This window comes from Aspergillus affinis (genome assembly GCF_023601865.1).
Source record: "Aspergillus affinis strain CMG 70 chromosome Unknown NODE_29_length_302309_cov_84_903329, whole genome shotgun sequence".
NCBI classification, from domain to species: domain Eukaryota; kingdom Fungi; phylum Ascomycota; class Eurotiomycetes; order Eurotiales; family Aspergillaceae; genus Aspergillus; species Aspergillus affinis.
Window position 1 is genome coordinate 218,244 of NW_026515810.1, and position 25,594 is coordinate 243,837.

Sequence of the window (25,594 nt, forward strand, 5' to 3'; positions counted from 1 at the left end):
TCGTGTCATTGCGCCAGTAGCATAGAAAGGACCCAGCTAGGAGGACAGAATCCGTTGAGGGAAGGACAGCGAATGGCTACATGCGACGTAGAGGCGGCGCAGATACTGTCCAGAGTGGGGAGGGTCATAGAGGACAACAAGATGGAGGCTTGTGAGCTATCAAGCTTAGGGTTTCATTTGATTTTGAGCCTCTGTGCTTCCAATGACATATACTGACAACGTCCACTGCGGCTACACTGATCTCGAGCCTCCTGTCATGATGGATCCAAAGCCTAATTGGCTTGAAGCACGAATCCCTGCAATGGAACCATGCTGGATGCTTAGTCTGTGGCGCATATACCAGGGAGATGATAATCTTTGGGCGAGAGCTGGTGATTCATGTTTTGATTAATTGCGCAGGAGCTGAAAAGGCTGACTATGGGCTGCCGAGACTGCCTTATGAAATTGTATGGTATTGGTGCGAATTTTGCGGGCGTCTAACAGCCATCCAACGAGGCTTATTAACCCCTTCCAGGCTTTGTCGGCGCACCTAGGAAATCATTAAGTCCAATACCCGACAATGAAATGTCACGGATCATTTCATCGAGTTGTCCTGAAGGAAGTCATGTCGGGTGGTTATGCGGCGCAGGTTCTGCGCCACTTCCTGGGCGCTTATTATTCTCGTCACGATCGACGATACACAGGTTCGCTCGCATCGGCCGCAGTTATCTGGAAATCAATTCCATTCCTCGGCCCTATATTCCATTGCCTCACTTGTTTGATTGCGGTGCTCCGTATTTCAGTCTTCATGCATGCGCCATCTCCGTATTCATTCGGATTTTCATCTTGTTTGATGCCATTCGGCTCTTATGGCAACCATTGACACTATTCGGTTCCTGCCACAGCAAGACGATTTTTTCCCTGGCCATTATGGGAACTGCAGCCTTTGCTCATGATACCGAAGGCAGAAAATGGAAAACATTTGCGTAGGAATAAGATGCACTGCTACAGGAATACATGAAAGGTGGCAGGACATGGGTATGAGTTGGCTTGTCAGGATTTAATCTCCAGGTCTTGAAAAAAAACATTCCTACATTAGAGCCCAATAGAATGAGATAAATAATTAAAAGCAGGGGGGAGGGCAGAACATGGGGGTATTGTTAAGGGAGATCGTCAAGTCGTGAATATAGCCACTGGAAGTCGATAGCTAAGAAACAGTAATATAAAGTACAAACTAAAAGCAGAAAAGGGAAATGTGCAATAACAAAGGTGATTATTTAATTAAGGAGTAGCATTAATGATTGAAACCGAGAAAGAAGAAAAGGAATGTCTTCTCTTGGGAAGTTTAGGATCAAGGGTTACGTCGGGCGGTGTTTCTCATCTTCGCATCTTCTAATGCTTTTCGGAGCCGTTCTTGATGCGCCGTATCTTCGCCCGATTTCCGAGGACCAACTGCAGAGGGTGGGGGGCCAGGCATGAGCGACTCAGCAGGATAACTAGGGGTGGCAGTCCCTGACGAGCTGGATTGCTCTGCAATAGGGTCTTTGTCGATGACTTTCAAGAGATCGTTGATGGTAGTGGTGATCTTAGCCGGACCAGCACGAACACTCTCCAATTTGGTTTGAAGGTCGCTCTGAATTTTGGCGTCTTCTTTCTTCTTCTCGTTTTCTAACTGACGCAGAATTTCAACGTCGGCATTGGAGTAGCGGGCCTCTGCGACCGAAACTTGATAATCTGCGTTGTTGAGCGCCGAGTCTGCTATGCCAAAGCTGTGGAGAATCGACTCGGAATCTGCTCGGAGTGATTCCACCATATTGTAGAGCGAGTGTAGCACCTGCTCGATCTCAGAATCTGCCAATCCAGAAGCGCGAATGACTGTGGCATCGACTTTCGACAACTTGGTAGATAGCTCATCAAGGAGGCTTTGGTTTTCACCCAACCCGTGCATAATCGCGTCATCAAAAGAATCCATCAGTCGATTGGCCCTTTCATCACGGTCTTTGGCAGCCTCGAGCACATTCCGCCTTTCCATTTCATCAAAATCACTGTCCAGACGCTTGAGAGCCGCGGAATCACCCATGAAGACCAGCGGCCGTCTCTCGGTCTTCTTGCGTCGGCGCTCAAGATCCAAGGCAATTTCAAGACGCTTCTGGTAGCGGACCTCGAGCTTTTGGTAAATCTCGTTCACGACCTTCATGGTGTGAGAAAGATTGTATTTGACGGTGACAGAATCCTTGATCCTGCTATTTTCGTGGTCAAGTTGACCAAGCGCCGACTCGTATTGAGTTCGAAGCGCGGAAAGCTCATCATTCAAACGCTCATCCAATTTCTTGAAGATATTAGCCTCGAAATCTTCGAATTCCCTACGCTCTTCTTCCAATTGGGCTCGAGCCTCTGTCTGACGGAATTCTTCCTCCAGGACGTTGATATCGGCGTATCCGATTTCCTTGTCATTGAATTGCGCGTCGATGTGTTTTTCTGACTCCTCTTGGCGATGGAAACGCTCTTTATCTAGGGCCTCCTTGCGAAATTGACTCGCAGTTTCCCAAGATTTCATTGTTTCCATGATGAAGTTGAAGTCATTCGAATAAGGCCCCAAACCTTCTCTAGTGGTCTTGTGCCAAGGGCTTTCTGACTGGTTCGCCAAGGGCGACGAAATTATGGAACGCAGATCGTCAATTACACTTGCCGGTCTCCCCTTCCTGAGAGACAATGGCAATGGTGGTGGGGAAGAGGCTTTTCGCGCGTGTTTTCGGTAGGCAACACTCTTTTCTCTGATGAGGCCGATGAAGGTTTCATCGTCCTGATTCTGTGTCGCCGAGGATGGAACAGTGGGGCTTGCGGTATCCTCAGAGGGCGGATTTGGAGCATTCGACATTATCCTACCGCTGGTGGCAGATGCCTGTCGCAAAGCAGAGTATGCTTGGTATGCTGGAAGATGGAGTGAAAGTTGATCAGAGCCCCTCTGTGGGCCTTCAGTGTAACGAAATGGGGTATAGATTGGCTGCGGGGGATTAGTATTCAAAGGCGAATGCTCCTGTTTATGCACTGAATCGTTCGTTGGTGGCACAGATGTCGATCTCGAAAACTGACCCTGCACCAGACGCTCTGGGCCATATTTGGGGCCGCCGGGATTAGAAGCTGACCGGCGCACACTTGTAATCTTCGGTGTATGGAGACGGGGAAGGATTGGACGTCCCCCTGGACTATACTTTCCATCCTCAGGCTCTTCTGGGGTATCAGACGAAGAATCCTCGGCCTCCTCTGTCTCTACGGGTATAAGGCCCGAGTCCATTGGGTCTATGACAGGAGACAGTTTTTGAGCTGGAGGCTGTGTGGCTGGCGTTGGTGCTTGAGCGGTATCTTCAGTGGAATCAACATTATATAAAATTTCGCGTAGTTTCGTCTCCTTGGCCATGAAAGCTGTGAATATCTTGAAGCGTTCAGTGTCTGAGTCGGCCACTGCTTCCTTGCGCAGCATGGCCACATAACGATCCAGCGAAGACTTGGACCAGGGGTCTAAGTCTTCATGTGGGTCTATTTGCCTGGGGTTCGGCGACGATGGTTGTGGCAATACATCCCTCCCGCTCGATGTATTCTCGAAGTGAGCTGGTGTGGTCTCTCGAGGTATGAAAGCTTCTTGTTTCGATTGAGGGATGTCGAGAGGAGTAAGCTGTCGCAATGGAGTTGACGATCCGGCAGAGGTGTGTGGATCGGTTTGGACATTTGGCGACGTAGACTCAATAGGTAGAGGTTGCTTCCACGCCTCGATGACACCATCAATACTTTCAGAAGCATCTATGGCAGATGTTGAACTGTAAAAAGAGTCATCCGTCTTCACCCTGATGGGTGGTGGGGGTGGTGGTGGCGGCGGCGGCGGCGGGGCCGGGTCATGTATAGTATCCTGGCCAGTTCCCGGGCTAACAGGCGAGACCCTGAATTGGTCCTGCACCCCTGTTGTGTCATGAGAGTGCGTGGGCTGAATAGTGGGTGAGACACCTGAAGGTGGCGTTGGAGCTGAGGATTGCGAAGCTGGGTTGGGTACAGCCGCAGTTGTATAGCTTGGTGGGTAGTCTGAGGGAGTTGGCACATGCGCGACAGTGTTCTGTTTAGACCCCAAAAAACCTTCGTCATCGACGTTCCCCGGATTAGGAGACAGGTGCTCCCAGTCTGAAGGAGTGAAGGCACCAAATGAGGACGGCCCCGCCGGGATGATGTTGGCACTCGTTTTGGGAGGAACAGGAGGAGCAGTCATCGGTGGCGCTGAATGCATTGCAGGGCTTCCTACGGATGCAGGAATCTGCTCAGATTGAAAGGTCTGCGGTACTGGGCGTTCCGAGAGGGAATGGACGTTGGATTGCTGAGAGTTTGGACCAGCCGGTGGACTGTAAGGGGACGCCGTATACAACGGGCTTGAAGACTGTTGTGGTTGAGTGCTTGGCTGCGATGCAGCAGTATGGTAAGCCGGAGGGATAGACGGTGGAAGAGGCGGCGGAGGTGGTCCCGAAGCCGAACTCGCAGGCTGCTGGTATGTATATGGTGTACTTGTCGGCCATGGCTGATGATGCCCTGGTGTAGAAGTTTGGGTCCCATACTGTGTAGGATTGCTGGAGTCTACAGAAGTCGCTGTAGGGGGCTGGGTGGTGGGTGGATGTCCAGGAGTGCTGGAAGGTCGGGGCTTTCCATGGTCTATCAGCTTCCAAGCAACTTTGAGAAATTCACTCCTTACTTCACTTGGGTACTCACAGGCAACGGAGGAGGGGTTTGGATATGTTGCTGCCTATTGTATCGTACTCCCCAAGCGGATGTGTCTAACCCCGTAGACGGCGACATAGTTGTCCCTGTTCCCGATACGGGGGATTGAGTAGACATATGGCCGTATGTGTTTGGATTATACGGAGGAGGGGGTGGTTGCGACGCATGGGGCCGTTGTTGCGCCGTCGCAGGCCGACGCCATTCGGGTTGCGGAGGACCCGACATCTGTTGAACAGATGCAGGATAGGAGTTCGAGCCGTGAATTTCTATAATTCATGCGTTAGGGTGCACAGTGAGGACAAAGGATCAGTATAGATTGGACGCTTACTGGAAGTGCGGGCAACTGCGGGGGGAGAGAGAAGCCGCTGGCCGTCAGGAGAAAGCGAAAGAATGAATGAATGACAAACGAAGGTCGGCTGACCGATTTGATCCCGATGGTCGCCTCAGCTGACAGAGGCAGAGAAAGTTGTTGGAGGGTGAAGTACAAGACGGCAGTTAAAACAAAGAAAGAAAAGAACGAAGAGAAGGCCGGGTCAGCTGTCGCGGATTATTTACTATTTACTAAAGAAAGATGACGACGGAAAGTCGCCCGAAACGTGGCGGTGCGGATATGCTGCCTGAGGCTGCCATCAACCCTAACTCCCGCGGGTCGCTGAACTACTCAAGGAGATACGAGAGGATGCGCATTACATAGAGTATCAACACGTCTTTTTCAAATCCCGTTATATGCATACAATAAAAAAACACGCAAAAGGCCCAAGATCACAAGTAGAGTACACATGGTTTGACTAAAGCCAAATTTCTAATCCCAATGATAGAGTAAAAAAGACAGAGCCTGGCATCACGCAGAACCGTCGACGGGTCTAGAAACAAACAATGGGGAGGGGATGTGGTAGAATAAATATAAGTGGCACAAAAAAAAGGGGTAGCCAGAGCTGCAACAACAGCTTTCAAAGCGGAAAAGTTAGGTCATCTCCTCGGATGCGATCTGTGCATCACTTAAGCACCGACTCTCAAGCGTCTTCCCAGCTTCTCGAGTTCACCGATCACACCGCCGCCAGCCAAACTCCACTTCTCACCCACCCATTCCTCGTTGATGTTCTCCTGCAGAAGCCCGCTGCGGGCAAAGTACTCCAGGAAGCCACGGGCCTCGTCCCGGGTAAGTCCGCTAAGAGACTGGAGCTCCAGCATCTCCTCCTTGGCGACGGTAGGCATGGGAGAATCCATGGCATCGAGCACGCGTTGGTCAGCTCGGCTGTAAGGATCGGCATGAGGGAACTCAGGCGCCGAAGGTTTCACGCCGGCGTGGCGGGCCTCGACCTGCTTCAGAGCGGCTTCGAAACTGTAGACCGAGGGGTTGTTGGAGGCCGAGGTGGCGTACAAGAGCAGGCCGCCATTAGGGAAAGTTGCCTTTTCGGCCCCGGGCTTCAAGAGCGAAAGGAAATGACGCACGAAAACCAAATCGTGGGCATGGATGGGTTTCATTTCAGGAGTGCGATACTCGGAGTTCTTCATCCAGTGGCCAAGGCCATCCACGGTCACAAGCATAGGGGGGCGAGGCTCGAAGTGCTCCTTCAATCCAGGAGCAGCAGCAGTCGCGGTCAGCTCAGACCACAGTCCCTGGAAAACATTCCAGGCAATGGCGAGGTCCTGAGTACCCAGCCGGGTGAAATCGGCGAGCGTCATACCGGGCTTGACGGAGGATTTGAGAGCCGGATGGGCTTGTGACACTTTCAGACCATTGAGGAGCTCTTCATTGGCGGCCACTGTGCGAGACAAAAGGGCGGCAGTTGCTGCGTTCTGAACATACAAGTTAGGCGTCTCGTCGGAGAGGGGCGCGTAGCCGGTGTGCGCAATGACTAGATCCTGGGCTAAAGATCCATTGTTAGTATCAAGACTTTGATTTCCCTTCCTCTTCTACCATTCGATAGATGGCTGAGGGATAATGTTTAGATCCTTTGGTTCAAACTTACGCTCAGGAACGGTAAAGACAGCCCACTTCTTGGTGAAAGCCATCGACATGGCTTGCAGCAGGTGAACACTCTTTCCAGTTCCTCTGGCACCGGTGATAATCTTCTTGACCGATTTCCCTTTGCCTTCCCCATCACCGGAGATACCGTCAATCAATCGACCCAGCTCCAGCGTTTCCCGTCTGACCACTGTCCCGGGGCGACGGAATATCGACCAGCCCTGCGTCGGTTTGAAGGCTTCCACCGCGCGCAGTTGAGTGAGCATCGGCACGGGAAGACCGAGAACAGATCCGCGGAGTCGCGAGTCCACCATTGTTTCCGCCGAGACTTCCTGCATACCTTCAACCTCAAGGGCATTGGGGTTGCTGAGGACGAGGCGCTTCCGCATCGCCTTGCGTTCTCCAACCGGAGGCGGTCGTGCCCGCTCGACATTCTTCTTCCTCTTCATTTTGGGAGAATTGGATTCACGGAATCCACTTTTAATCACATTTTGCTTCTTCTTGAGGACCGAAAGGCGGACTGCGGACGTGTGGAACGATGCCGCTCGGGGGACTGACATCGGTGGAATAACAGCCGGAGGTGTTGGGCGCAGCCGTGTGAGGCAGCCCCAGCAAAAGGAGGAGACCATGGTGTTGCGACACACTGGCACAGTGGCCAGGGTCTTAATTGACAGAAAAGGAAGGATGGGAGGGTTGAATCGGGAGTGGGTGCCGTCCTAGTTTCGTCGAACCCCGGAGTTGTTGGAATGAAATTCATCACATTTTGGCGCCTCACCAGAGGGCTCCCCTGCGGCTACTTCGGGTTTAGCGTGGACGCCGCCCTAGGCAGCCCGGAGGCGGTGAACCGAAGTGCTAGAAGCGGCGCCCCATAATTTTATCTACTAACTTTTTTTTTTCTTACCCGCTTCAGTTTTCCCCGGTCAAACGATCAGATCCTTTCTACTCATCACAGTCCCCTTGCGCATTTCTCGACGTTCTCCTGAGATAGATTCAGGGCGCCGTCGCAATGTCGGAATTCGAAACAAATAAATCGGCAGAGGCCAAGCCTAAGCTGTGAGTTTTCACCATCCAGGAACCCATCGACCGATCTATGTATATATCTTCTAACCTGCCGGAATTCTCTAGACCTATCACCGTGTCGAAGCCTACTCCCTATACTTTCGACCTCGGCCATCTCCTCGCAAATGATCCCAACCCCATCGAAGTCTCTCGTTCGGAACCGCTGAACGCTTCCCTGAAGACTACGGCCCGCGATGGCGTCCAATCGCTACTGAACCAACTCTTGACGACATGCCCCATCACCTCTTCTCAACAAGGTGTTCTCTTGACGCTGCCTTCCCCTGCGACTGTTCTGCCCCGCCACAAGCCTCTGCCCACGCCCAAGGCCCCGACGAAGTGGGAGCTGTTTGCGCGCAAGAAGGGTATTGGCAAGTATAGCGCTAAGCCTGGCGCTGCACTAGCGGACAAGGAGCGCCGCAAGAAGATGGTCTACGACGAAGAGAAGGGCGATTGGGTACCGCGCTGGGGTTACAAGGGTAACAACAAGTCGGACGATAGTTGGCTGGTCGAGGTGAACGAGAAGGACTGGAAGAAGGAAGAGGATGCTGCCGCCCAAGGAAGCTCGATCCGTGGCATGTCTCGTGCGGAGCGCAAGGACAGAATCCGCCGAAACGAGAGGAAGATGCGGTCCAACGAGCGGAAGACGAGGAAACCCGGAAGCGGGTGAGAGTGGAGATGGAAAGGAAGAAGAAAAAAAAGTAGATGATGAATTAATTCGGCAGTCAAGACTTCTTTGTTAAACTTCGGCTTGTTCTTACATCACTGGAATTCTGGGCTTATTTGGGCGTTTGGTTTGGGAGTCGCCGGTCTTGGATGTCAAATGTCGCCTGCATGGATTATCCACTGCAAAACACAAAAAAAAGCAATGTTACCCTTTCCACGCAGTGCTCGGCCAAAGGGCCGGCATTCCTTTGTACAGTTATGGTTTATCGTGTCTTAGTTCTGGAGCTTGTGCCAGTTTATATTTAAGTGAGACAGTCAAGGTCTATTTACTGTTCTCATTTGCTGAAGATTCACTAAATCAACGTACGGTCATGCCTGTACCTATTTTACATGTATGTACCAGCAACACACTCCATGAAGATGCGACAAAGCAAGGGAATCAGATAGAAACGCAAGTAAACAAGCGCCGAAACAAAGCTCCAATGGGGAATCGGTGGTTAGACACAAAGGAATAGTAGGAAGCAATACATTTCTGTGACTGGGCAGATGTATGAGCACATATCACCAAATATATGTAGTAAAAACAGACTAGAGGTCAATTTGTACACTTGTGAAGAAATTCAGAGATCGGAAAAACATCAACTGACTCCATGGGCGCCAGATATGCACTCAGGGGTGAGTGAGATAGCCCAAAAGAAGGATACAGCATAAGAGATGTAGGGAAATAGAAAGAGAAAAGGAGAGAGGAAGGTTGAAGGCGGAAGGATGATTAGAGGAAGGAGGAAGGAGGAAATGGAAATGGAAGAGGGTCATGGAATAGGTAAAGGAGATACGAAGAAATTGGAAAAATGTCACGAAGTCGAAGTAGATCTGGACCCAGCACACAAAAGCACGCTATGATGAAAGGGATGTAGACAAATTGCAAGTGTTTCAGGCTTAAACTATTTTCAAGAAAAATGTTCAACCTGCGGATCCAGTCCGAGACTTTCAAATTTGGCGATTTCTTGTGCGGAAGAAGGAAAGAAATATGGTATAAAACGTAGGCCAGCCTGGATTTAGAAGCCCAGTGCACGTGATTTGGAAATGACAGGCATAAATGCATCAGATCAAGGAGAGTTCATATTGCCGTTAAGGTGTTGGATTCGACATGGATGTTGGCAGAAGCGCGAAGAGCCTTGCTCAAATTTGTATCGGAGAAAGCGGTGGTCCAAGTTCAGGAAGCTGAGAAGCACTCCTACCGTGGTGAGCTGTTTCGATGTTCTTGGGTCTTGATTTGTGGACTCTCGCTGTCTGGGGCCGGGGCGGTTCCTCTTCAACGGCAGGCTGACTACTGCCAGAAGAAGAGATAGCCCTTTCGTCGACAGAGGATGCCTGCTGAGGAACTGGGGTGAATTCTTCCTTCGCCTGTGGGAATTTCTCTTTTTCGTCCATCTCCTTTTCGATCTGGAGGAACTCCTTCTCGGTCCAACAGCCCTGCCAACAATTCTTCCAGTCGCAAACAAGGAAATGGAAGCAAAACGCATCGATTTTCATGCAAGGCTGGAAGCAGATGCAGAGATTGCGGTAGTCCATTTTGTTCTGATCAACGTATGAGTGTAAGAGGTTTAGGTGACACGTTATGGCGAAGAGAAGGTAATAGTGATATGGCGGCAATTTGGAGAGTTCGTCTTTCAACATCTGGGGGGCCGTTGTTGCCCCCTCGCATTTCTCGGCAATCATGGCTTGGGTTTCCTTGGGGAAAAGTTCGTCCGGTAATTCACGAAGCCAGGCTTTGAACATAGATCCAATCGTGTTAATGTCGTACAGATCCGGCACATCAAACAAGTTGATGTCAAGTTCTAGATATCGATGAGAGATGGCTCCGGCAGTGAAATAGGCACATTTATTTCCATAGACTTACCAGTATCGAATCGCCGTTGCCAATGTTTCACTTCTTTGCCACTCCCCGGGACGCGATAGAGTCCTTCCTCTTCACAGCCCTTGAAGTTCAGGTAACTGTTCTGCCGTCAGTTGGCCGCCCACACGTGATCCGAAGGGAGTCTGCTTACTCTATACAGCGGTACGGCAAGGCTGGCATCCAAAACTCAGTCTTGTCTTTGCAATCCTCCAGTCGCTTTGCGATGCGGGATCGCCGTGCTTGCTCTATAAGAGGCAGGTTAATCACGGAGCAGACATAGTTGTCGTCATTGATGAGTTCCCGCTCATTCGTGCTTCCACTCCTGGTGATTTTCCCGAAGAATCCTTTGCCCGCCTTGCCGATGCGATCGGCGGCGCCGCTTGAGGATTGTTTAATGTTGTTGAAAAGCGCAGCAGAGGCGCCAGAAACTTGACTTAGCGAAGCGGACGGGACCATTGCCCCGCCGTGGTATTTGTCCTTCCTTACGGGACCGCCGCTATTTTCGACGGGGCGATCGGCGACATGACTACGAACTGTTGCGTTCGCCGTATTCTTCGTTCCACGCTCCTGGCGTGCCGGCGCCTTTTGGGATTCTTGCATTTCCCGCCGACCACTCTCCTCGAGTCTCATGAGGCTGGTAGACGGACGGCGATTTGCTATTCTGTTTATCGAAGAGTCGTCGACCCTGATTGAGCGAGAGCGGGAGAGGAGATTGGCAAATCGCGGCTTATTCTTCTTGAGAGTCTGAGAAGCCTCGGTCTCCGTGCCGACTTTCTTAATCTCTGTTGGTTGCGAATGCTTGTCTTCGGGGTTTCCGTCTAGGGTAGTATACATTAGCATAGTCGGCTTGGACTAACGGTCCCAACACTTACTATTCTCCTCTTGTGCCGCGCGTTCGATGGCGCCAGGAAGGTCTGGCGTTGATTCGTACAGCTTGGACGAAATCTGAGTCTTGCGGTCCCTGGAGCTGCCACGACTCTTGGGTTTTTCACCAGATTCCGAGCCGTCCGATCGCTGGGCTTTGTGCGAAGACTTGGGGGCCTTGAGATTTGCGAAAAAAGATCGAGAGGGGTCACGGTTGTGTTTGGGGGTATCTTTAGGAGAAGGTGGGTACTGCGGGATGGCCGTGAATCCCGGGGTAGGAGGTTCGGCGGCAAGACTAGGAGAAACTGGAAGAGTAGGGCTGTTTGACTTGCTGTTTGACTCTTGAGTGACAGGGCGAATTGTAGCCCCTTTGAAGAAAGGTGAACTAGACGACGATTTAGGAGAACGGGGTGTCAGGGGACTCGGCCCATCCGAGCTTTGGGCGCCGGGCGTTAGTGGGGATGAGATCTTCGCATTCGCCTGCAAGGTGGAAGTACTGAGATCTAAATTGGGAACAGTGGAGTTTCTTGACGGCATCTTAGACGTTGTTCGTGTCTTAGTTGGCAGCCCGGAATAGGAACGGGAGTAATCGTCAGGGGGGGGCGGATAGTCCGATAGAATAATTGATAAACCAAGCACCAACTAGGGACCGCTGTTTCGACGCAAGACTAGGATCTATTTACCGAGCTGTTAATATCGTTGGACAACAAAGGTGTTGGTAAGTGAGAATAAAATTTGGGGCAAAATGATAAAATTTAGAAAATCCAGGTATTCAACTCGCAAATCCAACGCGGAACATACCTTGATCGGAAGAATACTATGCGATGATCCCGGAATCCCTGAAGCATGGATATTAAGGGTGCAGGCGGGCCCAAATGATAGCGAGTATGAGCAATTGACTGTTTTATGACGAACTGAGATTGGATCGGAGCCGGCCTTGTCAATCTTTCTCGGTCGTGGTGTCGTCAACGGCTGCGTCTATCACGGGCAAAGCAGGCAAGATCGATATTGGAGGAGGTGAATTATGGGAGCGCTCGGGTCTGGACAAAGATCATACTTTTAGTAGTGCCCAAGAATTGAGGCAAAGCGACCGTACTTGAATGCAACAAATGGGAAGGAATGGTCGCAAAGGCAGAAGTAGGGGGACAAGGCATCAATGACGATGGAATCATCCAGCGGTTTTACAGTCGCGGACTCACCCCCTTGGTATGCATCGGGCAATGTGAAAGAGCGGAGTGAAACCGTCCTTCCAGTGAACAATGGGGGGGAGAAAATCCAACGGCCTGACCGTTCAAAAACAAGAGGTAATATCATCACGTACCAGAAAGCAATGCCCCTCATGTTACTGCACTCTCCAAAGAGCTGTTCAGATGTTCCTCGTTGACTCCACCTCGTTATGAGATCGACAACAACCGTCGCTTTCCCCCCTCAATTCCTAGGAAGTCGCTGAATGGAATCGAGGCTTGCTTGTTTTTGCCCCTCGGTGTGTACGGACGGCCTTGAGGGCGGTCGGCAAAAAGAAGGAAGCCGAACCAAGGAGAGACAGGCTAAAAGCCCCGGCGACTAGTAACTAGTGAATAGGCGTTGGAAGGGAAAAGGGAAAAAGAAAAGGAAAATAAAGGAAGGGAAGAGAAGGGAAAGGAAAGGCAATTGAAAGAAGATCGGGCACAAAAGAGAACACGGTCAAAGAAGGGGAGATAAAAATTGAAGTAAGGTTAAATAAAGAAGCAAAAGAAAAAAAAAGATGGGCAATCAGAGATAAAAAATAAATAAAATAGAGATGGAGTCAAGTATCTTCCCCCCTGCGGTAAGAAGTAATAATTCCCCAGAGACGTCGGGGGAGGAGGTTAACGAGGCACGAGAGTCGGAGAGCGAGAGGGAGAGATGACCGCACGGTTCCAAAAGCGCTCAGACTCGAAGTGTCGCGGCGACACCTTCGTTGACAGCGTTATGCAAGCACGGCTGTGTGTCAGGCTAAGAAGCCCCCGTCTTTTTTTAAGGGGCGAACTGACGGTGGAGATGGCGTTGTGCAAGGCTCCAGAAAGGTTACGGCGTAGCTTTAGAGGGACTATGGATTATGGAAGTATGGAAAGAAAGTCTATCTGGTTGGCGCACAGACTGGCTGGCGCTTGTCTGGTAAATGACGAGGCTTCGAGTGAAGGGAAGGAAAAGCCACTGCGTCTATTTGGCCATCTAGAAATTAAACCATCTGTTGGAGTGCACCGTCATCAGTGTAGTGAGCAGCAACGCGGTCCGGATCAGCCAAATTCAATTCAATGCAGTCCGTGGCCGAAAAAAAGGGGGAGGGAGGGGAGGATGGAAAGCAGGCAAAAGAATTCCAATGCAAGTCGGTGGCTTGTGAGAGGAGGATGACGTTGGGTCAACCCACATAAACTGATCAACAACGTATTCCGGAGAAACAGAAATGCTGCTGGCGGACGGGGGAGAAAAGAAGAGGGAGGGAGGGTAAGCCCCTCTTCCTTCCTCTTCAGCCCTAATTCTCTCTCTCTCTCTCTCTCTCTCTCTCTCTCTCTTTCTCTTTCTCTTTCTCTTTCTCCCTTTAACTATCTGTCACCCCGTACTCCGTACATATGTTTGACTCAGGCTATCGGTCTTGTGTGTTTGTTTTTCTGTTTCCCCGTTGTTTTCCCCTGCAGTGACTGCGTACAAGGATATACACCGAAAGATCGGGAGGACCCATTGAACTGCTAAAAGGGCGGACAGTTGACTGGCCAAAAAGATCGGGTCTGGCAGTTGGTGCCTTGGGCGGGATGATGTACGCCCCGGCTCCGATGCTCTGATTGCGACGATGGATTGGCCAACCATTTGTCGCTGGATGGGGGGCAAAGGTCCATTCCATGGGCGAATCGGATGCCCGTCCCTGACGAAGCAGAGGTCAGAGCATTCCATTATTGAGAGTTTGGTGATCTTTGTGATCATCGTCTGCCGTTGACAACCTCCGGGAGACACGATACGGGATTGCGCTTGCATCACAAAGAAGCGGAGAGAACATTCCAGGAAGTAATTGTGTTTGAGATTCATTCAGAGCTTCATCGTGAAAAGCATGCGACCATGGATCGCAATTGGCATTTGATACAACCCGGTGGGGTTGATTAAAAAAAAGTAATATGAGCCGGAGAACGAGGTGCTATTTTAATTTATTACTATTACTACTACTCCGATTGTCATTTATCATCTCTGCCCCGCCAGCCATCCAGCGACCGTAACGAGGACCAAGAAATGGCAAGGCAAGTGGATCTTCTTTTTTTTTCCGGTCCTCCAAAGAATCGAGCAAAACGTTCTTTGGTACGGGAAACCGACCAGGTACGAAGGACCATGGCGCGTGGGCGAACTAATGATTATTCTCATAATTTTTTTTTTCTTTTCTTTAATCAGGTACCAGGGACGCATTATTTGTCCAGCGCATACAGAACCATTAAACTAGAAGGGAAGACCAATAAGCGTGCCTAATAGCCCTGGTCAACACTCAACTGACACCAGGACTGCGTCCCCTCGCTACCTCAGATACCAACTGCCTGCACCGTACTTACTACGTACAAAGTGCTGAACGACTGATACTACTCTGAGTGAGGGAATAATGGACTCCATAGTCCATACTCCGTACGGAGTCGTCCGTACGCAGTAAGATATTCCCATCCTAGGAGTGGAGAAAAACGGTGGCTCGGTGATCATGGTCAGACATCGATTCCACACGCAGGGAGGCGTTAACGAATACGGAGGACGCACGTGGGAACGAGAAAAGAGTATAGACCGTACGGAGTAGGCTGGTCCAAGGAACGGAGTGGCATACGGAGTACTAAATAAGAATAATAATAGCCATCATTATAATGATATTATTATGTACACCGTACACCGTAGTTATGGATCGATCTGGGCTCCTCAGCCTGAGCCAGCCACCGTCAGTACTCCGGAGTAACCACTCCGTAACTGATGACGACGAGGACTTCAGGGGTTTACTGGGTTTACAGGGTTACACCGCCCACACGGGCGATCCTCTTCCTCTTCCTGCCCCAAACGCCCGCCTGAAACATCGCCCCGCTTTCGGCTCCTTCGGTGGCGCCTAGGTCACGTGGTCTCCCAGCCCTCCGAGGCTCGGCACGCAACCCAGCATTATTATTATCCCTGGCTCCTCTCCCCCCTCGCCTGTTGAGAGCCGTGCAGAATCTGATTTCACCAGTTAGCCATCTTGCCGCGCTGGTGTTGCTGATCTCCTCACCTCTCTTGTCTTCGCCGTGCACTGTCCTTGCTAGCTTGCCTCCAAACTTGATTCAGTTCATTTTTGAGGGGTAAAAAAAAATCAAGCAAAGCGGGCTGCGGAATCCCACCATCCCTTGAGGCTTACGAGCTAAGCACTTTGGGTGATTGATTCCCTCAAGGCACTAACACCCACAAACCCAGCAGCAATCATATTTAGTAAACACATCAATCTGACCTTGGATCCAAAATGTCCCTGGTATCGGGTCCTGGTAGAGCCGTTGGCGGCTCCCCCGACCAGCAGTTGTGCATCCAAAAACATGTGGATTACATTAAGAATTTGGACAGCGTGCGTCATTTTGATCCAAACCATGGCTTTTCTCTTCATGATGGGGAAAATGGTTGACAGGTGATGCTAGAGGAGGGATGAGCTTGAATATTGGCTCACCGAGCATCTTCGGCTGAACGGGGTTTACTGGGGCTTGACGGCCCTGCACCTTCTCGGCTGTCCCGAGGGCCTCCCCCGGGAAGACACCGTCGATTTTGTGCTCTCATGTCGCCGTGATAACGGTGGCTTCGGAGCTGCACCGGGCCATGATGCGCACATGCTCTACACCGTCTCGGCTGTGCAGATTCTAGTACTAATGGATGCGTTGGATGAATTGGAAACACGTGGGCTGGGAGGCAGAAGGAAAGTTGGTTCTTGTATGACTTGACCCTTTCTGTTCATGACAACCCTGCCTCTTCCCGCCCGGCAAAGCGCGCTAAACAATCACAGTCATTGCAGAACTTCAGGACAAGGACACCGGCGCATTCATGGGCGACGAGTGGGGTGAACAAGACACCCGCTTCCTATATGGTGCATTCAACGCCCTGTCGCTCATGGGCCTCCTTGATATGGTTGATGTCTCGAAATCCGTCGCTTATGTCCAAAAGTGTGAAAATTTGGATGGGGGCTACGGCATTCGTCCGGGAGCTGAATCTCATGCGGGACAGATCTTCACCTGTGTAGGGACTTTGGCGATCGCCGGAAGACTTGATTTGGTGAACAAGGACCGCTTGGGTGGCTGGCTAAGCGAGCGCCAGGTAGATAAGGGCGGCCTAAATGGGCGTCCCGAAAAATTAGAAGATGCGTGTTATAGCTGGTGGGTTGGGGCAAGTTTGGTCATGATCGACAGGCTTCATTGGCTTGACGGTGGAAAGCTTGCTTCTTTCATTTTGCGCTGTCAGGTGTGTGGCGATGATATCATTTCTCGATCTCTATTAACTCCAGCTAGGACCCCGAAGCCGGTGGGCTTTCAGATCGGCCAGACCACATGGTTGATGTCTTCCACACTCACTTTGCCATTGCTGGCCTGAGTCTCCTGAAGTACGACGGTGTCGAGGAAGTAGACCCGGTCTAGTAAGTATTCGTCCGACCTTTCTTTTCCGGTCCCAATACTAATGGCTATCCAGTTGTATGCCGAAAGCAATAACAACTAGATATTTGACCAAGTAGCACAAGACGTGGTCTTTTCCTTTTTCTGTTCGTAGTCACTCTACGGAGTACTACCTCCTGCAATCTAATAACCCGTTTTCTCTTTTCAATGGACTATGGGATACAAGGCAGGAGAAGAGCGATCGGCATTGCGACTTATTTCCGCTTCGTCACTTCACAATAACCTGTTAATCGGTTGTTAAGACGCAATGGCACATAAATCAATGATACCTATAATGCACTGTTAATAGAAATGAAATGAAATGAAATGCTATGTTCCTGCCCCCATCCATATCCCACTTACACTACTTTTACAACTCGCCGCAGCCAGCACGGGATCCCGGCTCCCGTCTCGTGCCTACCTCAGCCTGTCCAGTAGTGGCCGGGCAGCTCCTTCTTCACTTGAGCGAGCATGGGTTTAGACCTCCGGTCCCCCTCCCACTTGCCCTGGTAGCAGTGTTATGTCCAGGGCAGGCTCTGGGCCACTTCTCTTGTGTCCTGCTAACTAGGGCTCGTCCTTCTATGTTTGTCTCACGTCCTTGACCAGGGGAGTTGTTCGTTCTTTCGTGCAATTATCCTCTTGCTGTTCTACCCTGTTACTTCCCTCGAGGAACGGTCATCATTAATCCTTCCATTTTTCGTCGGAATCGCCCACAATGGATGCGGCTGCGCTCCTCTGCAACATCTGCCCCAAGTGCCCAAGGTTCAGCGATGTATCCCATCTACTGACCCACGTATCTTCCAAAGCTCATCTATCTCATTACTTCAAATTGCAAGTCCGCAGTCACCAGGAATCGCAGGCTGTGGCCTTACTCGAGGAATACGATCGATGGTACAAATCAAACAATCTGGCAAAACTACTGTCCGATCGGATGTCATCAAAAGATGTTCGGAAGAAGCCCCATGGTAAGGTATCAGCTCAGAAAAAGGCCTTCGCTGCGAGACGGGACGGCGGATGCAAATTCAACGTCTCAAATGTCAGTCCTTCGATTCGCAATGCTCTTCCAGATTACCTGGATCCACGACTGGCTGATTCCTGTCTGAAGGTGGAGTCAGGTTTTGGTGATGGGTCCACACCCGGGTCCATGAGCTACATTCCTTCGGTGGCCTCCTCATTTGCCGAGAATTCAGTTTACGGAGACGACTTGTATCCTTCACTGTGTACCAATGCGTCCCAAGAGCCTCTGCAGTCAATGTTCGGTCAATGGAAACAAGAACCCGGGCTGGATATCGAAGAAGGAATGTCGACTTTTCAAAGCACGCCCAGTTGGACTAGAACACTAGAGCTCATGGCGAACACGGCCACACAGGTTTTAGACAAGCCTCCGAATTCTGATCCGTTCATTGATGACAATGATGCGGAAGCAGATAAAGAGCGGGCGGAGGAGATTGCTAGGCTGAAGGGCGTCCTGTGGCCTGGAATGGACATTTTCGATTCTGCCACTGAGCAAATGAGACGCAAGCGCAACCAGAAGAAAGATGAAAGCATCCTGAGAATGATGGAGAAAACATCCATGTGCGTCGAACCTACGGAGCTAATCTTCTCTCCTACTGGTGCTTTGCGGAAGCAACGCGTCATCTCCGGTAATGTTGAAGACAGCAGTCCTCTGAAAGGAGAAACTCCAATCCCAAGACGACGGGCAAATCGTCCCAAAAGGATCCTATCTCAAACAGATCCTAACATTTATCGGAGACAGGATCAAAAGCGCAACAAAATGTCAAGCAAGCCTGTCCTAGGAAGTGTGGAGGATTCGGATCAACGAAACTTGTATTGTCCGCATAGTCCACTTCAACTGCAAGCTCGCTTTGGAAACAATTGCTCGGGTGAAGATGATACTGATGAGCTTGTTCTGTCTTTCAATCACCGGAAGCCGCGATTTCGCAACGAGTTCAATGTTTTCCATGATCGATCTAACCAAGGCAGACCAGGATTACTTGATCAGCATTACGGAGATGGACTGCTCTCTTCCGAATCACCCTTGCTCAAACAAAACTCTATAATTAATGGGTCTTTTCATCCAATACACAATGGGTCATATACTTCAAGCACAGTGAGAAGCTCGGCTCCTTTTGGGTTTGGGAAGGAGAATCTTGAGCCGCTCTTCAATGGTCATGGCCGGATCGACCCTCTGGTAGGCTGGACATCGCCTAGTGTGAAACGACCGGCAGAAACTGGTACAGGATATCCACCTCAATACTTCTTTGGTGACGCGCAGTGCATCGGGATCAGTCCTTTCGAGAGTCACGACAGCCATGCAGGGTTCTCATACAATCCCTTGGCTGCCTCCTTCTCAAAGCTTCCCCTTGACGAAAGCATATACACGCATGAGGCCGAAAAACCCTTTGTCACCCAATCTGTGACACGAACAACTTCTCCAGATGCAACTATATCCGATGTTGATGACGATGATTTTGAGCGTCTTTATTTAGATGGAAGCTCTTGCTAGCCTTCTCCACCGATCGATGCCTATTGTTTGTTTATGCTTTTTTTTTTTTTTTTATGTTTGTTCTCCTGATTATTTTTCCCTTTTCCTGTTGCTCCGGCCAGCAGCTGTTTCTGCTTTCCTTCTTTATTCATGCAGTCCTGGGACCTTGGCTTGAGCTTTCTTCCAACGGTCACCATGGATACGTCTGTGTGGCACATTTATATATCAGCACTGTCTTTGTACATCACAGAGTACTGTTCACCCTATATTGTGACAAATCCATAGGATGGGACTTTGATATTATTGATTGTTTCCTAGTGTGCTATCCAGAGTTTATTTTAATTTATAGTATACACTGCCCGATACCTGAGCCCATGTATGTAGGTACATACATAGTACGTACAGAGTAGTTAGCTGCAGGCCGGGGCGGCCGATTAGATAAGCCACTTAATTGTCCCGAAACACGCTTAGCGCGTCCTCACGCGTCAAGCTCCACCAGGTCCAGCCGGGGTTGTAGTGAGTTGACATCTTTCCTGGGCTTGCGCAAATACTTCAAACTTTCCTGTTGTCCATGATACTTCTGACTTCTTCAGGGGCCCAAGTGTCTCATCGCAACCTGTTTTCTCGCTCTATATCGCGTAATCGTCTGATAGAAAGCTAGAACACAAGCATTCATTTTCTTCTCTTTTTCTTTCTTAATTTTCTTCCCTCCCCGACAGTCAGGAAATATGCCCTCGCAGTCGTCTCAATCGCCATCAAATTCATCCCCGAACCTCAAGCGCAAACAACCCTCCATCGCAAGTTTTTTCGGGAAAAGACCACAGACAACCGAGAAGGATCCGCACAATGGCGCCAGCGAACAGCAAGAACGGGGCAATGGTATCATTGAAGCCAGTTCTCAAGAGAAAGAGAATAAGAACACAACGCATGTCATGGATGATGAAGACGAAGATATAGTGGTACCTGCCGCAAAACGGTCCAAAAGAAACGGAGCTCCCTCAGAAGACGAGGCCAAAACCTCTGCCCAACCTGCCCCAACCCAGCCAGACCGAACGTCATTATTGAACAGCAGCCAACGAACTGAGATATTCCGATTCGCGAGCTCGCCGGCCGCCGTCCCGGAGAAAGAAGAAGACAACAGATCAAACGAGGAGGATAGGGAGCGACGGAAAGAAAGGGAGAAGCTACATAAGCAGTTTGTTCAGAAGCTGGGTGGTCCGGATTGCCTCATCGGGATTGGCAGACATGCTGCCAAAGAGGCTTCTGTCGCGGCAGATGAGGCTGGGGAGGGCGATGAAGAAGAGGAACCTACCCCAGCCCCTCCGACTAAAGGAAAGGCCACAGCAAAGAAAGGTGGAAGCAAACTGACACCGATGGAGAAACAAGTTATCCAGATCAAGCACAAGCACATGGACACAATATTAGTGGTCGAAGTTGGCTACAAGTTTCGGTTCTTTGGCGAGGATGCGAGGGTGGCTGCGAAGGAGCTGAACATCGTTTGCATCCCAGGGAAGTTCAGATATGATGAACGTAAGCGCGGATTTCTTCCTCTTTGGCTTTTCTAATTTATGCTCATATCATCTCAGACTCCTCGGAGGCGCATCTGGACCGGTTTGCATCCGCCAGTATACCAGTACACAGACTCCATGTTCACGTGAAACGACTTGTTTCTGCTGGGCACAAGGTTGGGGTAGTTCGGCAAGTGGAAACAGCTGCTCTGAAGGCTGCTGGGGATAATCGCAACGCCCCCTTTGGCCGCAAGCTCACCAATTTGTACACAAAAGCAACTTATATTGATGATGTTGAGGGGTTGGAGGGACCCACGCATGCGACATCTAGTGGCGCTTCTTTAGCAACTGGCTATATGCTTTGCATCACAGAGACTAATGCGAAAGGCTGGGGAAACGATGAGAAGGTGCATGTAGGCATTGTTGCTGTCCAGCCGGCAACGGGAGATATCGTATACGATGATTTCGAAGATGGATTTATGCGAAGTGAAATTGAGACCCGGTTACTTCACATCTCGCCTTGTGAAGTTCTCATTCTAGGGGAACTGTCCAAGGCTACCGAAAAGCTTGTACAGCATCTTTCGGGCGGCAGGACAAATGTCTTCGGTGACAGCATCCGTGTTGAGAGAGCGCCAAAATCGAAAACGGCGGCAGCAGAATGTCACAGTCACGTTTCTAGCTTCTATGCCGGAAAAATGAAGACGGCTGATGCCGTGGACGATGAGGTGTCGAGCGCCCTGCTCCAAAAAGTGCTCAATTTACCTGAGCAGGTAACGATCTGTCTCTCCGCGATGATCGAGCATCTGACGGAATACGGTCTGGAGCACGTTTTCCAGCTGACGAAGTATTTCCAACACTTTTCGTCTCGGTCACACATGCTGCTCAATGGCAACACTTTGGTTAGCCTCGAGATCTACCAAAACCAAACCGATCAATCTACAAAAGGCAGTCTCTTCTGGACACTCGATCGGACACAGACTCGCTTTGGGCAGAGGCTACTTCGGAAATGGGTAGGACGTCCACTTTTAGAGAAAGCGAGGCTTGAAGAAAGGATCGATGCCGTTGAAGAGCTGAAAAACACAGAAAGGATCGCTATGGTAGAGCGTATTAAAGAGTTGTTGGGACGAGTGAAGAGCGATTTAGAGAAAAGCTTGATACGGATATATTATGGGAAGGTGAATTTGGCATCTTTTAATGGGAACTCTATTACACCGACGTGCAGGCTAACAGTTGAATGTAGTGCACACGTCCGGAACTTCTCACTGTCTTGCGGACATTGCAGATGATTGCCCAGGAGTTTGCTGATTTCCAGACCCCAGCGGATACTGGATTTTCATCGACCGTCGTTAGCGAGGCAATCGCGTCTTTGCCCACCATTTTGAAGGAAGTTGTGTTCTTCCTCGATAAAATTAACCTGCATGCCGCCAAAAGTGACGATAAATATGCCTTTTTCAGGGAATCAGAGGAGACGGAGGAGATAAGTGAGCACAAACTTGGAATCGGCAGCGTCGAGCATGAGTTGCAGGAGCATCTCTCTGTCGCCGCTGAGATCCTCAAGAGGAAAGAAGCGCGTTATGCTACTGTTGCGGGCATCGAATACTTGATCGAGGTCGAGAATAGTTCACCTGCTATTAAGCGTGTGCCTGCATCTTGGGTGAAAGTAAGCGGTACCAAAAAGGTCTCAAGGTTCCACACTCCTGAAGTTATCCAGCTACTGCGTCTCAGAGACCAGCACAAAGAAGCCCTGGCTGCGGCTTGTGATCAAGCGTACATGGCGCTTCTCAGCGACATTTCGGCAAATTACCAGTCTTTCCGGGACTGCGTACAGTCGCTTGCAATCCTTGATTGTCTAATATCGCTTTCAGTCATTGCCAACCAGCCTGGCTATGTGAAGCCTGAATATACGGACCACACATGTATCCATGTTGAACAAGGTCGTCACCCTATGGTTGAACAACTTCTGCTGGATAGCTACGTTCCAAATGATATCGCATTGGACAGCGATGAGACCCGCGCTCTCCTTGTGACGGGTCCAAACATGGGTGGTAAATCCAGCTATGTACGACAGATAGCGTTGATTGCCATCATGGGACAGATCGGGTCCTATGTTCCTGCTCAGTCAGCTAAACTTGGCATGTTGGATGCTGTTTTTACCCGGATGGGGGCATTTGATAATATGCTGGCGGGCGAATCTACTTTCATGGTCGAGCTTTCTGAAACGGCAGACATCCTGAAGCAAGCGACGCCGCGTTCACTCGTTATCTTGGACGAACTGGGCCGTGGTACATCCACGCATGATGGCGTTGCAATCGCGCAGGCGGTTCTCGATTACATGGTCAGGTCTATACGCAGCCTTACCCTCTTCATCACGCATTATCAACATCTTGCTTCAGTAGTGCACTCGTTCCGCAACCACGAGCTTCGAAATGTGCATATGCGGTTTACGGAGTCGGGATCTGGGAAGGACGAAGATATTACCTTCCTTTACGAGGTTGGCGAAGGAGTGGCTCATCGCAGTTACGGACTTAACGTTGCGCGGTTGGCGAATCTGCCAAGGCCTTTGCTTGACGTTGCGAAGCAGAAGAGTGCCGAACTGGAGGCCAAGATCCAACGCCGGAAACTGGCTGGTCTGGTGTCGGTGGTGGGAAATGTCATGGACGATTCGTCCGAAACAAACCAAGCCTTGGTGGAGCGACTGATCAACAGTGCGGAGCAATTATAGCTGGCTGTAATATTCCGGGCCAATTGTTGTTGAATCACCTGCATTTTTCTTCAAAACAAGTCCAAGAAATTCCTGTACAAGAGTGTATAGTTCACTGTAAATAAATCCAAACTCATTTTCGGGAATAGTCATGTCTACGGCGAATTATTGACCAGCTACACGTAGATTCTCACGAAGACCATGTGGGCGCGATGAACTCAGGCGTGGTTGCGCGAGGCACGGTTGGAACTAGGGAAAAGTTGTAGAGATTCAGGATATCATTCATTTTGTTCGATAATTCCAATCCGACTCCGTGATTCCGCTCCCAGCACCCAAAGAGACGTGGGGAAAGACACCGTTTGGCAGAAGTCGAGTTCAGGAATCCGCCGAAGAAAAAGGGTCGCCCTTTGTAAGCTTCGTGACCTCGTACCTTCTCCATCCACACGAACTAGGATTGCGACATGGTCTGAAGGCAGCGTGTGAAACCACTCGAACCCGTTAATTTCAAATTTTTTTTCTTGTTTCATTATCAGATGGATCGATCTTTTCTCTCTTGTCTATTCTCTGGAACTTCGACGCAGACAGAATGTTCAAAAAGAAACGAAAAGAGGGTCCACCACCGGCATGTCGCATCTCAAGCCCATGATCTTTTTTTTTTTTTGCCTTCCTGACCTCCTCCCAAAATCATTTCCAACGCAAGCAAACGTACATAGCCCCGGGAGGAAAGCGTGAAGTAGAATTCGGAGGGAAAAGGAAATTAGCGGAGGCGGCGGGCCTCACGCTCGGATTCGAGCAGGCAGAGGATGTCGTCGACCTTGACTGTTGGTTGCGACGAGATTGCGTTAGCTTTCAACACCTTTGTTTCGATTTTGCTTGCTTGCGTGCTTGTTTGTTCCCCTCCTAGCCCACGAAATCCCATGCGGAGAAAGCTGATCCAGTCCGAGTAGTGTTGAATTCCAGATTCATTGTATTCCCTGTATTCCCAGCTCTTGTTTTCTTCTTCTTCGAATGATTCCGAACTGCAGAGTTCCTTCTCTCTGGCTTCTTTTGTGGATGCTCCTTTTTTTGTGCAAGGTCGATTTCGCGGGCGGTGGACACAGCAAGGAATCAAAATTTCAAGATCACGGAAATCGCATACCTGGGCCCTTGACGTTACGGATGATGCTGCGAGAGGTATCGTCCATGAACTCGACGCGGACCTGGGTGACACCACCACGGGAGCCTGTACGTAGCGAAGAAAAAAAAAGGTCAGCATTTGTCCCCTCCATCTATACACACAACATCGGGAATCTCCGATGCGCCGACCAAAAATCCCCAATCGATAAAAACGTACCGGTACGGCCGAGGACACGGGTGACCTTGACGAGCTTAGCGGGCTGCTTGCTGGCATCCATCTTGAAGATAGGGCTTGACGACAGCGAGGGTTGACGGGAAGGAGGTGTAGATGGCGAAGGGGGCGGGCGGAGGTGGAAGTTGAGGCCGGCGTGAAATTGGAATCGAGGATTTGCGGCTTGTGTGGGCTTGCCTTTCCCCTTTGGGCTCAACTTTACGCGAGGGTTCAGGGCTAATCGACACCTGAGCCGTCGGGCATCCACGCGGGCGGTCAGCCATTGTGCCTGGATGCCGTACTGCCTGAATACCTTACTGCCTGGGGAACCCGGTTAGCCCGTCACGGTCATCATTGCCCCGCCGTCCCGATTTCGGTCGATTTCCCGATTTCTTCTTCAGTCTCTGCTCTCCCCTCCTGCAATTGAGTCCTATCTCCGGTAGATCTGGTCTCCCTTTCTCCGTGTCGCCGTCGAACTTGTCTCTTGAGTTCTGAACTGTTCTTCCTTCCTTTCATCTTCCCTATCGCTTCTTTGACACGAATTCTTTCTATCCGAAGTACCCCGCGCATTGATCATCAGCGAAAATGGATCTTGTCAACCAGTGAGTCAATTGCCTTGATATCATCCCAAATACTCTCAAGCACTCTATACCCTGTCCCGTCTTGTTCCAATTGACTTTCCTTGCTAACGATGCCTCCCCAGCCTCGAAGGAAGACTTCTCTTCGCCGTCCCCAAAAGCAAGTGCCATGACTC

At 50.3% G+C, this 25,594-nt stretch overlaps 8 protein-coding genes across 8 annotated transcripts; 4 read left to right on the forward strand and 4 right to left on the reverse strand.

Annotated features, from left to right (window-relative positions):
- Positions 1–1,330: 1,330 nt before the first annotated feature.
- Positions 1,331–4,959, reverse strand: KD926_005779 (uncharacterized protein; the record flags this gene model as incomplete). Its single annotated transcript, XM_053098968.1, has 2 exons — positions 1,331–4,643; positions 4,709–4,959. 2 exons carry the CDS (start codon positions 4,957–4,959, stop codon positions 1,331–1,333), a joined length of 3,564 nt encoding a protein of 1,187 aa, XP_052957260.1.
- A 774-nt stretch (positions 4,960–5,733) lies between these two features.
- Positions 5,734–7,332, reverse strand: KD926_005780 (mitochondrial 37S ribosomal protein mS29; the record flags this gene model as incomplete). Its single annotated transcript, XM_053098969.1, has 2 exons — positions 5,734–6,605; positions 6,708–7,332. 2 exons carry the CDS (start codon positions 7,330–7,332, stop codon positions 5,734–5,736), a joined length of 1,497 nt encoding a protein of 498 aa, XP_052957261.1.
- A 377-nt stretch (positions 7,333–7,709) lies between these two features.
- KD926_005781 (ribosome biogenesis protein RRS1) lies at positions 7,710–8,429 on the forward strand (the record flags this gene model as incomplete). The annotated part of the gene is made up of 2 exons (XM_053098970.1): positions 7,710–7,756; positions 7,829–8,429. 2 exons carry the CDS (start codon positions 7,710–7,712, stop codon positions 8,427–8,429), a joined length of 648 nt encoding a protein of 215 aa, XP_052957262.1.
- A 1,175-nt stretch (positions 8,430–9,604) lies between these two features.
- KD926_005782 (putative Rho GTPase activator (Bem2)) lies at positions 9,605–11,723 on the reverse strand (the record flags this gene model as incomplete). The annotated part of the gene is made up of 4 exons (XM_053098972.1): positions 9,605–10,263; positions 10,326–10,420; positions 10,474–11,140; positions 11,195–11,723. The coding sequence occupies 4 exons, from the start codon at positions 11,721–11,723 to the stop codon at positions 9,605–9,607; spliced, it is 1,950 nt and encodes a 649-aa protein (XP_052957263.1).
- Positions 11,724–15,651: 3,928 nt separating this feature from the next.
- On the forward strand, positions 15,652–16,804 carry KD926_005783 (Rab geranylgeranyltransferase subunit beta BET2; the record flags this gene model as incomplete). Its single annotated transcript, XM_053098973.1, has 4 exons — positions 15,652–15,750; positions 15,821–16,106; positions 16,180–16,631; positions 16,679–16,804. 4 exons carry the CDS (start codon positions 15,652–15,654, stop codon positions 16,802–16,804), a joined length of 963 nt encoding a protein of 320 aa, XP_052957264.1.
- A 730-nt stretch (positions 16,805–17,534) lies between these two features.
- KD926_005784 (uncharacterized protein) lies at positions 17,535–19,325 on the forward strand (the record flags this gene model as incomplete). The annotated part of the gene is made up of 1 exon (XM_053098974.1): positions 17,535–19,325. The coding sequence occupies one exon, from the start codon at positions 17,535–17,537 to the stop codon at positions 19,323–19,325; it is 1,791 nt and encodes a 596-aa protein (XP_052957265.1).
- A 707-nt stretch (positions 19,326–20,032) lies between these two features.
- Positions 20,033–23,534, forward strand: msh3 (mismatch repair protein MSH3; the record flags this gene model as incomplete). The annotated part of the gene is made up of 3 exons (XM_053098975.1): positions 20,033–20,834; positions 20,891–21,987; positions 22,053–23,534. The coding sequence occupies 3 exons, from the start codon at positions 20,033–20,035 to the stop codon at positions 23,532–23,534; spliced, it is 3,381 nt and encodes a 1,126-aa protein (XP_052957266.1).
- A 736-nt stretch (positions 23,535–24,270) lies between these two features.
- KD926_005786 (40S ribosomal eS28 domain-containing protein) lies at positions 24,271–25,589 on the reverse strand (the record flags this gene model as incomplete). The annotated part of the gene is made up of 4 exons (XM_053098976.1): positions 24,271–24,572; positions 24,652–24,735; positions 24,847–25,161; positions 25,493–25,589. The coding sequence occupies 4 exons, from the start codon at positions 25,587–25,589 to the stop codon at positions 24,271–24,273; spliced, it is 798 nt and encodes a 265-aa protein (XP_052957267.1).
- Between the last annotated feature and the right edge of the window lie 5 nt (positions 25,590–25,594).